Here is a 13993-nt window from a genome sequence, read left to right on the forward strand (position 1 = left end):
TGATAAGAAGTGTAAGAATATTGCACTTACAGGTTGGAAGAGTTACTTAGTGTTAAGCACTCTTATTGCACTTGGATAAAAGGTGTTTGCAAACCTTGAGGTACGGGCTTGGATGGACCTGTACCTCTTCCCTGAGGGAAACAGTGAGAACAAGCTGTGCCCAGGGTGTGAGCTGTCACAGGTGATGCTGGTGGCTCTGCACAAACACCTGGTGTCATAGATGTCTGACAGAGAGGACAGCTGCACTCCTATGGTGCCCTATGCTGACTTTCTGACCCTTTCCAGAGCCTTCTTGTCAGCCTGAGAGCTGCTCCTGAATCACACCAAGATGTTGTGGGTGAGGATGCTCTTCACAGAGCACCTGTAGAAGGACAGCAGCAGGTCCCGGGACACGTTGACCCTTCTCAGTGACCTCAAAAAGTACAGGCGCTGCTGTGCCTTTTTCACGAGGGCATTGGTGTTAGTCCCCCATGTGAGGTCCTGAGAGATGTACGTTCCCAGAAACTTGAAGTCACTGACCCTCTCTACCAGGTCTCCCCCAATAATAAATGATGTTATATACTGACTGACAAGTTTCAGAAGTCTTCAATAATGTAGTAATCTCCGGAGCCTATGTTTTTCAGAGAAATGCGACTGAATGGATGTCCGTTACCCCATACTCCTGGAGCACTTCCCACAGGACTCACGAGGGACACTGTCGAACACCTTCTATTTGACGCACCCTCCTCTCCAGGACCCCCAAATAGACCTTACCCATTAGGCTGAGGAGTGTGATCCCCCTGTAGTTGGAACACTACTTCCTGAAGAGGGGGACCACCATCCTGGGCTGCTAATCTAAATAGATCAAGATGGCGCCACGGGCAGCTGCCTCGGTGCTTCACTCTGCAGTAGTTTGTGTGTTTTTGTTTATTTGTCACATTTTAAGTTGTCCTTCCATCATCCAAAGTCTGAACATTCAACAGTCACACTTTTTGCTGTTTCCAAACGATTGTGGAGAATTTACAGATCTTTTAGTTGGAAGAGCAGCAGCTCTCTTTAGGATGTTCAGGAGAAGCATACGGGGCAAATGAGCCAAACAAGCCGGCGTGCTTGTTTAGGTTTTTCAGCGCTCCCGTCAATACATCTGGCGAATGCCCACTCCCTGAACAATAAGATGGATGGACTGCTGCTTCGTAACAGTAGAAACTCAGACTACTGAAACCTGGCTCAGTGAATATATCCCAGACACAGGATTACATCTGCTGGACTTTCAACTTTTCCGAGAAGACCACGTAACAGAGCTCTTGGGGAAGAGGATGGGAGGTGGAGTCTGCTTTTATATTAACGAAGGCTGGTGTACAGATGTCACAGTGTTGAACAAAGACTTTTTTCCATGCTTTCTTTCCAAACTGCAAGCCATTTTATTCACCGCAGGAGTTCTCCTCGTTTATTCTGGTTGGTGTTCACATCCCACCTCAGGTCTGTGTTACTGAGGCTTTACAACACTTGGCTGACCAGATAACAGACATGGAGAGGAAACATCCAGACTCCCTGCTCATTGTTCTGCGGAACTTTAACAGAGCAATCCTCAGCCGTGAACTGCAAAGATACAGACAACACTCTGGACCATTGTTACACCGTTTTAAAAGACACTTATCGCTTTGTCCCCCGTGCAGCCTTGGGGTTCTCTGGTCACTGCATGGTTCATCTTCTCCAAAATTACAGACAGAAATTTGAATCTGCTAAGCCAGTGAAGACTGTGAAGCTGGAGTTACAGGCCTGCTTTGACTGCACAGATTGTGGTGTTTTTAGGCTGCTGCCACAGATCTGGAAAAACTCACTGACACTGTGACATGCTACACCAGCTTTTGTGAGGACATGTGTGTGCCGACCAAAACCTTCTGCACATTCGACAACCATAAACCTTGGTTCACTGCTAAACTCAGGATGCTTTGTCAGGCCAAGGAGGAGGCCTACAGAAGTGGGGATGAAGTCCTGGACAACACGACCAGGAACTCACTGATGTAGAAGATCAAAGTGGCAAAGAGGTGTAATACTGAGAAGCTGAAAAAAAGTGTCTCAGTTAACAAGCCTGCCTGCATCAGTGAGGTCTACAAGAGCTCACCAACTACAGGAGACCATCCGCCCACATTGTAGTGAACTGGCTGAGGACCTGACTGTCTTCTACTGCAGGTTTAAGAAGCCAACATTCACACCCATCACCCGCTCCAGCATCAAGCAACCCTCATCTCCCTCTGCACCACCCTCATCCCTCCCTACTGACCCCCTGCCATCACTCAGGATCTGTGAAGAGCATGTGTGTCAGCTCTTCAGGAAACAGAAAACCAGGAAAGCTCCAGGCCCAGACGGCGTGTCACCCTCCTGTCTGAAGGACTGTGCTGACCAGCTGGCCCCCATCTTCACCCAGATCTTCAACAGATCACTACAGCTGGTCCTCTGGTGTTGCCAGAACAACCTGGAGCAGAACCATGTCAACCAAGGAAATCCTACAACATTCAGAGCCTTAAGGAACTCTGGCTGGATCTCTTCCACCCCTGGGACAGTGCCACAAAGGAGCTTTTAACCACCTCAGCCCCAGAGATAGAAGAGTCCATCTCTGAGTTCCTAGCCTCTGCGTCCTCATTTGAAGGAGTGTTGGTAGGATTTAGGAGTAAGGGTCGAAGTATTCTCACCACTGATCTACAACATCCCGAGTCCGGTGATACGACTAAAAAGTAAATCATTGATCTGTTGCAGAGGGTATCCTGGTGCCAACTGCACATATGGACACATGCTTGAACATGGTGTGTTCTGCTCCTGTCTTGCAAGTTTAGCCCAGGCTGTAAAAGACAACAGGCGTTCAACCTGTGTCCGATGTCACACCAGACAAAGACTGCCTGGTGAAATAGTACATATATGACAATCACACCCAATGTGTGTGGAAACAGTGACACAGAGAACAGACCATATCTCTGTTCATCAACACTAATGCTGGACCCTTCTTCCCTCTTTCAGCACCTCAGACACAGGATGGGTAATGTGTCTCTGTTTGTGTGACTCGCGCAAAAACACACATGTGCATGTGTGCTGTGCCCATAAACAGAGCCGGATTAACGCAAAGGCAAACTAGGCACGTGCCTAGGGCCCGATTGGCAGGGGGCCCAGACAGAGGGAGAATCAAAACCTAAAAATGACTTGGTCCACATTTCAAGACAATTTACGCCCCTCGTCCTGATGACGCGACACTGTCAAGGCGTTCTGAGGACAGTCTGCCAGCGAGTGCACATGTCTGCGGCGAGGTCCGGGCGGGGGTTCCCTGTAAACCACCTTCGCCCCGAGCCCTTCCAAGCCGATCTAGAGTCGGTCCGAAGCACCCCCGGCGGAGGTAATTTCATGTCAAACTTATGTGTGACACTGCACTATAGAAATGACTGAAACATCAATAAACTAAAAAGCATTTTAGTCCAAAAGACTAAAACTAAGACTAAATCTAGAATGGCTTCCAAAAACAACACTGCACAGTACACCATCCAGAGAAACATCCAGACCAGTGTAGAAAACTGCTGAACAGTCCAGACCAGGAGCTGAATACCAAAAAATGGAAGAGAGGTGATGCTTGTCCATGAAAATAAACCTCTTTACCACGACAGCACAGTTTCTCTTACTGCAAATGTTTTTGGTCTTTGTATATTTGACAACTTAATAAAGTATTCAATTTAATCAACACATTTAATTAAGATTTTCTGCAAAATGCAATAGCTTACAACATTTATCTTATTTGCTCCGTTTACATAACAATGCTGACACCTATTGGTGATTTACTGGTACTACTGCCTCAACAATGGCACTCGCAATGGATAAGATAAGTATCATTTAATAGCATTTAATAGAGCTTGTAGTAACGTATAAATACGGTAATAAAAATAAAAAAATAGTCTGATAGACTGTTTAATATAAGACACATGACTTATTTTGGCATACAAAGAACCAACTTGTAACCAAAGACTACGCTATGTAAAATGTGAATTCACTTTTATTAGTAACTTTGGTAAGTTTCAGATTTCAATTCATAAATAACATCGATGGAGAGGGGCCCAAAAAATATAGTCTGCCTAGTATAGTCCATTTATTTAATCCGGCTCTGCCCACAAGCCTAACTGAGTGAACATACGCACCCAGACTGGAGAATAGTTTTAATTCTTGCAAATGTGAGGCCCTCTACAGTAACCTGTAATTATGGGGCAGTTCTGCCCTTCAGAGTTTCTATGAGCTTCTGAAAATAGACACCACCAACCACACAGTCTGGGTCACTAGAAGATAAATAACTTCTGCTGACAACACTGACAAAACAAGCATTGACCCACTGTGGAACAGTTACCTTCAAATTGATTAATAAAATAAAACAAAAAGTGTCCGCAAAGGGTGACAAAACTCTGCCAAACACAGTCAACACTTTCTGTGCTCCACTGACAGACAGACATTCTTACAATTTCTCTATTCATACAGTGTCCAGACAATAGTTTGGTCTATTACTTTGTGTAAAGATTATTAATCCACAGAACAGTTTCCACATTATTGTTTGTCATACTCATGGCTTTTTCATTCACCCACTACGTTCCAGTGCTATTTCCCTCCTCACCAACCCCTTCCCCTCCATGTGCAGAGTTACTGTACATACCTGTAAAGAACTGTACAATTTTTTACATTATATGTTTGTGAATATTTTTTTGCAATTAAAAGACCTTGTTGTTTTTGCTGTTTTATGGAAGGAAATCACTTTTCCGATGTTTGAGGTGTCACTAAAGCAAAACATATTAGTATCAGCTGAAAAAGGTAGAAACAAACTTTCTTTTCCTGATGAAAGAAGAGAGTTTACTCTTTAATTTGGTAGTTTTGGTGTTTATTGCACACTGTTCTGTGGGTCTAAAACGCTTGGCAGTATGGGGCTGTGCTAAAAATAGCTGCAAGCCAATGAGTTAAAACAAGGCAATCAAAGATGTCGGACTTCACCCCATTCACACAACAAGTGCAGAAACACAGACACACACACACACACAGACACACAGAGCCACCAAAAACAATACTTCACTTCCACACCGACCTTATATTAATAAATATTATTTTGTTTTTCTTGCTATCGTATTGTTGAACAGTATGAAATCGATTAAAGCATCATTAAATGCTTTTAAAACAACTAAATGTTTTAATTAAGGTCAAAATTGAAATAAAAGCTTCTATTTTGGGTTCATGTATTTGTACATCCGACGAGTGCCTCCCCAGTCATGAACCTCAGCGCACGTCACTGGTCTTAACAGTAGCTGAGAAGGTAGCTGGTATACTAACGCTTGACAACACCTGGGCTTATAGGAAGCATGTTGCAAATCAAATATTTCCCGAGGTGGTGCGAGGAAAAAACACAGAGGCCGGTCTGGTGTGACTGGAGACGCAGAAAATCAGCTTTTCTGCTTTTCTGGCGACGGAAGCTAGTTTAAGATCTGTCTATGAGCAGTTAAGCTTGCCAAAGCTCCCGATGAGAATGAGGTTGTGTCCTCCGCACACGCTATTTGTAGTCAGTGGCACTATGTGCAGCAGCGTGGATGGAAACGTTCACCACTGTAATGATGGTCACAGTGGGGCTTGCTTCCCATAGTGAGACATCAAAAGGAATAACGAAAAAGAACCAGGTTTGTTTTCTTTTAATCTTAACTATCCAATCTTGTGCAAAAAAAAAAAACAGTTTAGGAAATGCAACAATCTCTGCTGCTGATGTATAAATGACATTGTAGTTCTATAAACATGTGATTCAGAACTGTTTTGTCTAAACTTATAACCTGATACAATTGTTGTACTTCTGCTCCTGGTCTCTCTTCTATGTCTATACCTCGCCTCCCTTTTGTCCTTTCTCTTCCCCCTTTCTGTCCCCCATTTTTCCTTTCACCCCAACCAGTTGAGGCAGATGGCTGCATACCTTTGAGTCTGGTTCTGTCAGAGAGTTCTTCCTGTTAAAAGGGAGTTTTTTTCTCTCCACTGATGCTTGGTCATTGGGTGAATTGTTTGGTTTATCTGAGTGTGAGAGTGAATGGTTGTTTGTCTCTATCTGTGTGTGGCCCTGCGATGGACTGGCGAAGTGTCCAGGGTGTTCCCCGCCTATCGCCCGATGTAGCTGTACCCTCCACGACCCTCTGGTGGAGGATAAAGCGGTAGATGATGATGATCTTAGCTGTATTTGTGAACGTAATATGGAAACGTGTATAAGTAAGTTTTCTTGCAAAAGAAGATTAACACTTTTAATAATTATGTCTTTATTTGAATTAGTAGGACCCTTTTGAGGGCCACATGGTTGGTGTAGTGGTTAGCACTCGTGCTTTTGCAGCAAGAAGACCCGGATTCAAGCCCCTGTTGAAACAAGGTCCTTTCTGATGGAGTTTGCATGTTCTCCCTGTGTGTGCGTGTTCACCGGCTTCCTCCTACAGTCCAAAAACATGCAATGTGGGGATTAGGGTAAATTGACTGTAAGTCAAGTGAGAATTAATGGTTGTTCAGCTGAGATTGTGACCCTCTACATCCTGTGGAGGATAACGCAGCTGAGGTTGTAGCCCATAGACCAGTAGGGTAGAGGACCTGGTCACTGTTTTCATCCATTTTTGTCGATGATGACAGTCAAGGGCTTTTAATGCTATTAGATGGCTTTTGGTATGGAAGCAAATCTGTACCATAATTCAAATTAACAGAAATGCTCGCCTCAAATGATCTTAGAACTGTGTTGCGTGACACAGAAAAATGTTTATTTCAGGTTTATATTTTTATATACTGCATATATATATGTATATATTTATATTCTGTGCTGCTATGTTCCGGTGAAATTGCATTCTGGGATACATGGCTTTCCCAAGTACGGCCACTGACGTCACTCTCCTGCACCGCTTGGGATTGCCGATTCAAATTGAATTATGGGCCGTTTCTCAATATTCATTCTTGTCTGTACTTGTGTACTCCCGTACTTGTGAAAACATCATCAGCCTCAGTTCTGTTCTAATTCTCAAGTACACGAGCAGCGAGTACAGTTCTCATACCTGGAAGTGTTCTCACTCCGCCCGTTTCACGTTTACATTTAAGTATGCATCGTGTGGTGACTTGAGCGTATTTGGGAAAGCCATGTATCCCAGAATGCATTTCGCACAGCAGCGTTACCTCGCCCTGTCCTGATGAAATGATCTGCTGGCTCAGACGTTGCTGTCATTAGATACTTGGTGTGATCCATAGATTTGTTGTTGACGCATTAATTTGTTTTTAATGTAAATGTCCTGACAGTTTGAAAGTTTGTATATAATTAAGTTTTATCTATTTTAACATTGAATTTTAGATTTATATTAAAGTCGCACGGTCATTGTATCTGTATTTAAATATAATATGTACAAATATGTATATGTACGTAGCTGAGATTGGCACAGCACCCCCCGCGACCCTCTAGTGGAGGATAAAGCGGTTAGATGATGACTGACTGACTGATGTATATGTACATATATATAAATTTACATACTGTATATATGTATATAAACTACTCTACAAAGGTGTAATATATCTATTTTTCACATGGTACTGTATATTTTAATAAAAATAATTTAATACATAAAGTTAAATATTTAAAATGTGAAAATAATAACAATATATATGCATTTATTAAAAGTATTTCATATGTTCATTTATCAACACTGTAGGTAGCAGTAATGAAGCTTAAGTACTTGGCGCCACCCGCCATTCAAACAGTAGAACAAGGAAGAACAAGGAAGTATGCTGCTGTTCCAATTGAAGAGATCATACTTGTGTACTCCCGTACTTGGCAAGTATGTACTCTATGCGTACTTCTCAAGTACGTAAGTACATCCTTGCATACTTGAGTACTGAGAAAGGGCCTCTATACTTGGGCATACTTGGTAAAATGGGTGGAGCGGATTAACAGATTAACAGTGTGTACACACAAACACTATTTGAGTTATGATTTGCATCCACATTTTCACACACTGCAAAAACAGCCCAAATAGAAATACATATTTAATATTTGTATAGATATTTATAAATTGATTTAAATTGTCATGTTTTATGTGGAGGATAAAGTGGTAGAAGATGGATAGAAAAAGAATCTGCCAATGGGATAAGCTAATTTTGCTTGGCTAGAATTTAAACAAGCTTGTAAATCTGCAGACACTTTCAAACTGCAGTGTTCCTTAAAACTATGGAAAACTAGACAAAACTGGCCAACATTTAAGAAATGTTTACTTTAAAATGTTTTTCTTAAAATTGGATTATTTTCCCAATGCAGAATTTGCTTGCCAAATTATATTTTCTTTTTAGGCAAAAAATAACAACAATTTCCCAGAAGCTAGGCTTATTTTACTTTATTGCAAATCAATTGTTGTAGTGTATGTGGCAACAATGATCACATGGTGTAGACACAGAGTTAAAGAGAGTGCAACTCTGTCCAGATGTGGCCTCAGACAATTCAGAGAAAAAAAAGATCAACAGGAAGCAGCTGATATTCACATTTTTTCCCACCAAAGAGATGCACCACTTCCTTTGAAATGCCTCACCAATAAGTCTGTGAAGATTCTCTGTCAACAAAGTCATAGTCAGATTCAGGAGTTAGTTGTAGGCAACTAGACATGCTTGAGTTAAGTTATTTAACCTTTCATCCGTAAGAGGAAACATCTTCAATATAACTCAATCAGTTGCCTTTTACAATCTCAAATAAGAAACGAAGCCACAGTCTCTCCACAATGACAAAGTTACAGTATTGTCACTAAGTAATAAACATGTTAAAGACAAAACACATCACAAAATAAATCCATTACATGAGACCAGCTTTTGGCACTTAAAGGTTGTTTTTTTAACTCACAGCTCATGTGCACATCAAATTCCTGTTAATCAACCTGCAGCCTGATCCCATTCACAGCCCTTAATCTCTCTATCTCGCTCTGTGAAAATGACTATTATCAGTGTGTGACAATTAAATATTTAAACTTTTTCGCAAACAGAGCATGAAACAGACTTACTGACCACTAACAAAAACATGTATGTTGGCAATTACCTGACGTGGCTATAGAATCATCAGAGATGAAGAATCCTCCTAGCTCTTCATGACAAAAGTCTCAAGATGGAAAGAAGCTTTCAGTTCTCCTCTGCTGTGATACTGTTGACTCCCTACACTCATCTCTCTGGAGGATCCACCCCTCTTTCTCTGTCTTTCTCCGCTTCTTTTCATTTTTTCCATTCATTTCAGTCTACCCACTCACTGTGTTGCTCTGTGATTCGCATAGTGCAGACAAAACATGGTAAAAGCAGTCATCATTGCGACATCTCTTCAGACTGGTTGAGGAAAAAGGGACAGCCAACACAACTATATATGTGTTGGCTGTTCAATATTACTGAACAAACAGCAAAAATAAATGATATGTCAAGCTTTACTTTGTGATAAAAACAGCTGAGCTGTAACAGATAGTTACCAAAACCAAAGGACATAAAGGCCCAAGTAATTGGTTCAGCCTGCCCTGGGTTTTGTTCAAACTCAGTGAGTCATGCTGCTTTTGCCACTATACTAAATCAACCAAAGGAGACAAAAATATATGCATGTTCTCCTCCTGTGGAAATGTTATGAGTGATTTTAGATTAACGTGCCTGAGATGTGATGAGAGATTAAGATAATACCTGTGTGTGAATGACAGGTGGCATGGTGAAGATACGGGGAGAAGAGGTAGCACAAGTGGATGTTTAAACTACTGCACAAGAGAGGTGAAGAAGACAGTGTAGGAAGGGTGGAGTGTGTGAAGACGAGTGTCAGGGATGATGATGTATGACAGAAGGATAGCTGACTTCAAAGAAGTAGATCTTAGTATGGCCTCACACACAAATGCTAAATGCTAAATATGACTGTATAAAGGACTGGTGGATTCTTGTGATAATGTTGTTTTGCACATAAACACTTGAACACTCACCACCAATTTTATGAAACGGGTGACACCTGGTGGTATATTTAGTGATGTGCAGCCTCACCATCATGAATTAGAAATAGTTATTTTGCACACTGACCAATTAGTGATACTTAATTTGACCTCTGCATTTACCCCATGCTTTTTTACACAGTAGTAGTGAAAACACAAACTGGGGCAGCAGTTTTCCCCTAATCACATCCATGTTCAGGGGCATCACTGTCCTGGGACTATAAAACATTACTGTTCTATTTCACACGACGTACATTTTGCAGAAACGGCAGTCTTTGAGAAACGTTGCTCTTAAACAATATTAGTGTTGCTGTTCTCTCACTTTTATTTGCCACTCTTGAATGTCTGAACAGCACAAATGTCGTCATCCTCCTCCTCACTCACAAATCCTCCACGCTGTGGCCCCACAGTCCTTCTCTGACATCCTCCACCTCTTTCTCCTGGAGCACTTTATGGTCCACCCACAAATATGGCCCCCACCCTCTGGAACTGTCTCCCAGCTATGACCTAAGTGTGCCATCTGCAGACATTTGAATGAATGGAATTTATTTCAGTTTATGTTCAGACAATACACAAATTGTACAACAAATGTTTGTTTTTTTAAAGAATACAAGTGATAAAAATAGATGACACATGGACAAGAAATCATTCTTGCAAAATGCAATATAATTGTCCTCCAGACCTGCATACCTACATGTATTTTCTGCTTCTGCCCTAATTCTCTCGGAATTCCTAGTTTGTCTTGACCCTTGTATAACAGGACTCCTTTAGACTTTATAAGTTCATTCTACATTGTAAGATCAAAGTAAAATTTAATTTACATAAGGAATATAGCATGGAAAAACTTAAAAATGTCACAGTTGACACACAGATGGCTCTTGCCTAATTATTATTATTATTTATTTTTTTATTACATATCCTAAACGTCTAGATGATGAATGTGTAACTTGTAGGTTACAGCACAGTGGTTTTGCCATATGTTCTAACAGTCTTATGGTTGTGTTCACATTGTGCTCATGCTGACTGCGGTTTCCTTAACGTGCAATGAGGAAACACCTGGAGCATCGAGCTGAACTGTTCTTTGTTATTCAGGCTTTGAGCCCACATGCAAACACATACAAGTTGACCTCATTGACAACAGCCATTCAGACAAATAACCGTCATATCAGTGTGAAAAACAAACACACATTTGACCGAGAATCACGTGTATCAACACGTTCTGTAACAAAACTGTCCATCAATAAATAGGCCATCAAGGATTTGTTTTTAAGGCTTTTGGGAGAAATCAAATTGTTCTTAAAAAAAACCTGAAGCGACTTTTAAGATGTACACCTACTTCATCTACTAGTAACCATTGCACATATGTTATGACCTTAAATTCCTACCAATGTCCTCAAACGTTGAATTTAAGCACAACCATTAACTTCCCCTGTCAATTCAGATACTGGGCATATTTTGAGTGACATAGTTGTCCCTGAACTACACCAGAACATAATAATTCACTACTACTATTACCTGCACGTGTTCGCAAATAAACTTCTAACATTACTAAGGAATAGCAGCATCGGTTTTAACAAACATGGTTTTGATAGCACATCATGGGAAGAAAGGAAATTAGCTTGGTAGCAGGATTAGTTGCTCTTTCAATGAGGAGTGGGTGGCCCTTAAAAGGGCCTTTGGGTATGGACAGTTGTTAGCTTGGAAATCAATACTCTTGAGACTGAGAGGAGGCCTTCTTTCCCGCCTTGCCGGTGTTTTGTGTGGCCTGGCTTGTTTTCTTGGGCAGCAGAACGGCCTGGATGTTGGGCAGGACCCCGCCCTGAGCAATGGTGACGCCGCCGAGGAGTTTGTTCAGCTCCTCGTCGTTGCGGACAGCCAGCTGCAGATGACGAGGAATGATGCGGGTCTTCTTGTTGTCTCTGGCGGCATTACCTGCCAGCTCCAGGATTTCAGCGGTGAGGTACTCCAGTACAGCAGCCAGATACACCGGAGCTCCGGCGCCCACTCTCTCAGCATAGTTACCCTTGCGGAGGAGACGGTGGACACGGCCGACGGGGAACTGTAATCCAGCGCGGGAGCTGCGAGTCTTAGCCTTAGCACGGGCTTTAGCTCCGGATTTTCCTCTTCCAGACATTTTCTTAGTAGTTTGCACGTTTTCTTCTTCTTTTGAAAAACAGCTAACTAGAGCTACATGTCAGCGCAACCTGGATATAACCCCACGGTTAATCCCGCCCTAAGATCCGTTTGGCTTTTGGACTTCAGATGGCCGTGTGTAATTGGCTGAGAGTGGTCAGAAGGAAAAGGGAGTGAGTGTCACGAACCAATCATAATCTGCGTTACAAACGCATCATCGGTGTTTTCTTCTTGCGTGCTGTGAGGGAGTCACGTGCAGGAGGCGGACATAAACGACCAATCGAACATCTTCCCTCCAGCTTCAAATGTTTTGGCGCCTGTGTGAGTTCAGTTATACTCGAGAAGGGGGTGTCTGCAGTACCATTGAAATACTCACTCCCCCACTATGGTTCACACCCCCATAGTGGGTGGCGGTCGGTAATGCACATTAAAATTGGTTTCACCCACCATAAAAGAAAAGAACAAACGATCAGTGAAAGAAGCACGAAAAAGGAAAGCACCGTAACAAGGTTACCAGTAGGACACTAATAATAGACTAAATAATTCAAGCATTTGTAAATAAACCCGGAAGTCAGAAACGTTCGTATGCGCTGAGTCTAATAAACCAGGGTCTGTGTGTGTGCGCGCGTTTCAGCGTGCGTATGCGCGCAACTGTGACCCAAAATAAGCAAATAATACATAAAAACAACACATACAAGATAGGCAGCTGTAAAACATGGAGCATTTGTTAGTTAAGAAGACGGTGCTGCGCAGGTTAATGCACAAAGGTGAGCGAAGAAGGTGCTTCGGCGGTGTGAGCTGCAGACTGCGTGGAATCAAAAACATGCTGCTTTATTACTTCTGCCATAACACATATTACATCTTCATATCCTAAGCCATATTTGGACGTTCCTGCTGTCGTCTGTCAAACGCGCGATCATCATCATTCCACCTCAATCCAAAGCGCACAAAGCAGCAGTCGCCTGCAGGTGGCGCTGCAGGGGATAAACGCACCAATAACAGCACCAAGGAAGAAAATGTGCAGCATTCAAAATAAAAGCACAACACTTAAATGTGAACATGAGAATATCAATCCAAAGAGCATATGCACACTGGAGGAATGTGGAGAAAGAAGTCACATTTCCTGCTGTTTTGATTCAGTCTGCTGGTCAGTGAAGCAGATGTCTGCAGTGGACAGTAGAATCTTTAATATAGCATTATTTTATTTTATTATTTATTTTACTTTTATTTGCCGTGTGTGACATTTCACTTCCATGTCAACACCGCTGTACGTATTGAAAGGAAGTAAAGTTTCACGTATTACGACTGGCGTTGTAAGTCTGCTGTAAAGCAACAGGAGTTATATATGTAATATTATTAGACAGTTGCTTGAAATGAACTTGAATTGTTCTGTTAAACTGTCAAACATATGACCAGTAAACACCCAGTGTCCTTAGCAAAGTGTCTGTATGTTCCTTTTGGATCTTATCTATGTGTGTTTTGGGTTGTGCTTGCAGAAAATATTGTGTAGCTTTAGAAATTACATAAAAAAAACATTTGATAATGTTTACGTTTATGTAACATATTTATATTGATGGCTAAGTAAGTAAGTAAGTAAGGCACCAGTTTGTGCTTTCATGAAGGCTGTATTTTAAAATTCCATTTACTCTGTTACAGAAAAGCCATAAGAACATTGATGCTGTGCTCCAAATTTGATATTTCACAGCATTATTGTGTTACTTGATTTTCTTTCTTTTTAAAATTATTTATTTAAACGTTTTGCTATATTAAATATTAATATCTCAATACAATTTTAATAGTAGTGAGAATCTGCTAAACCAGCCAAATGTTTTAATATATGAATTGTTGAAATCAGCTAAATATAGGAGACGATATCATTCACGGAT

General features: G+C 41.6%; 2 protein-coding genes across 3 annotated transcripts in view; both read right to left on the reverse strand.

The window, feature by feature from the left end:
• LOC122779312 (pleckstrin homology-like domain family B member 1) overlaps positions 1 to 10132 on the reverse strand; it is a 55167-nt gene extending 45035 nt beyond the window's left edge. The window contains exon 1 of one of the 2 annotated variants that reach the window (XM_044041501.1): positions 9065 to 10132. The gene's annotated coding sequence lies outside the window, so the exon portion shown is untranslated. The remainder of the gene's footprint in view (positions 1 to 9064) is intronic. The other variant, XM_044041502.1, reaches the window with a different exon arrangement.
• A 367-nt stretch (positions 10133 to 10499) lies between these two features.
• Positions 10500 to 12202, reverse strand: LOC122779313 (histone H2AX). The gene has a single exon (XM_044041503.1). It carries the CDS (start codon positions 12106 to 12108, stop codon positions 11680 to 11682), a length of 429 nt encoding a protein of 142 aa, XP_043897438.1. The 5' UTR covers positions 12109 to 12202; the 3' UTR covers positions 10500 to 11679.
• Between the last annotated feature and the right edge of the window lie 1791 nt (positions 12203 to 13993).

The sequence above is a fragment of the Solea senegalensis genome, linkage group LG13 (assembly GCF_019176455.1).
Source record: "Solea senegalensis isolate Sse05_10M linkage group LG13, IFAPA_SoseM_1, whole genome shotgun sequence".
In the NCBI taxonomy this organism is placed as follows: Eukaryota; Metazoa; Chordata; class Actinopteri; order Pleuronectiformes; family Soleidae; genus Solea; species Solea senegalensis.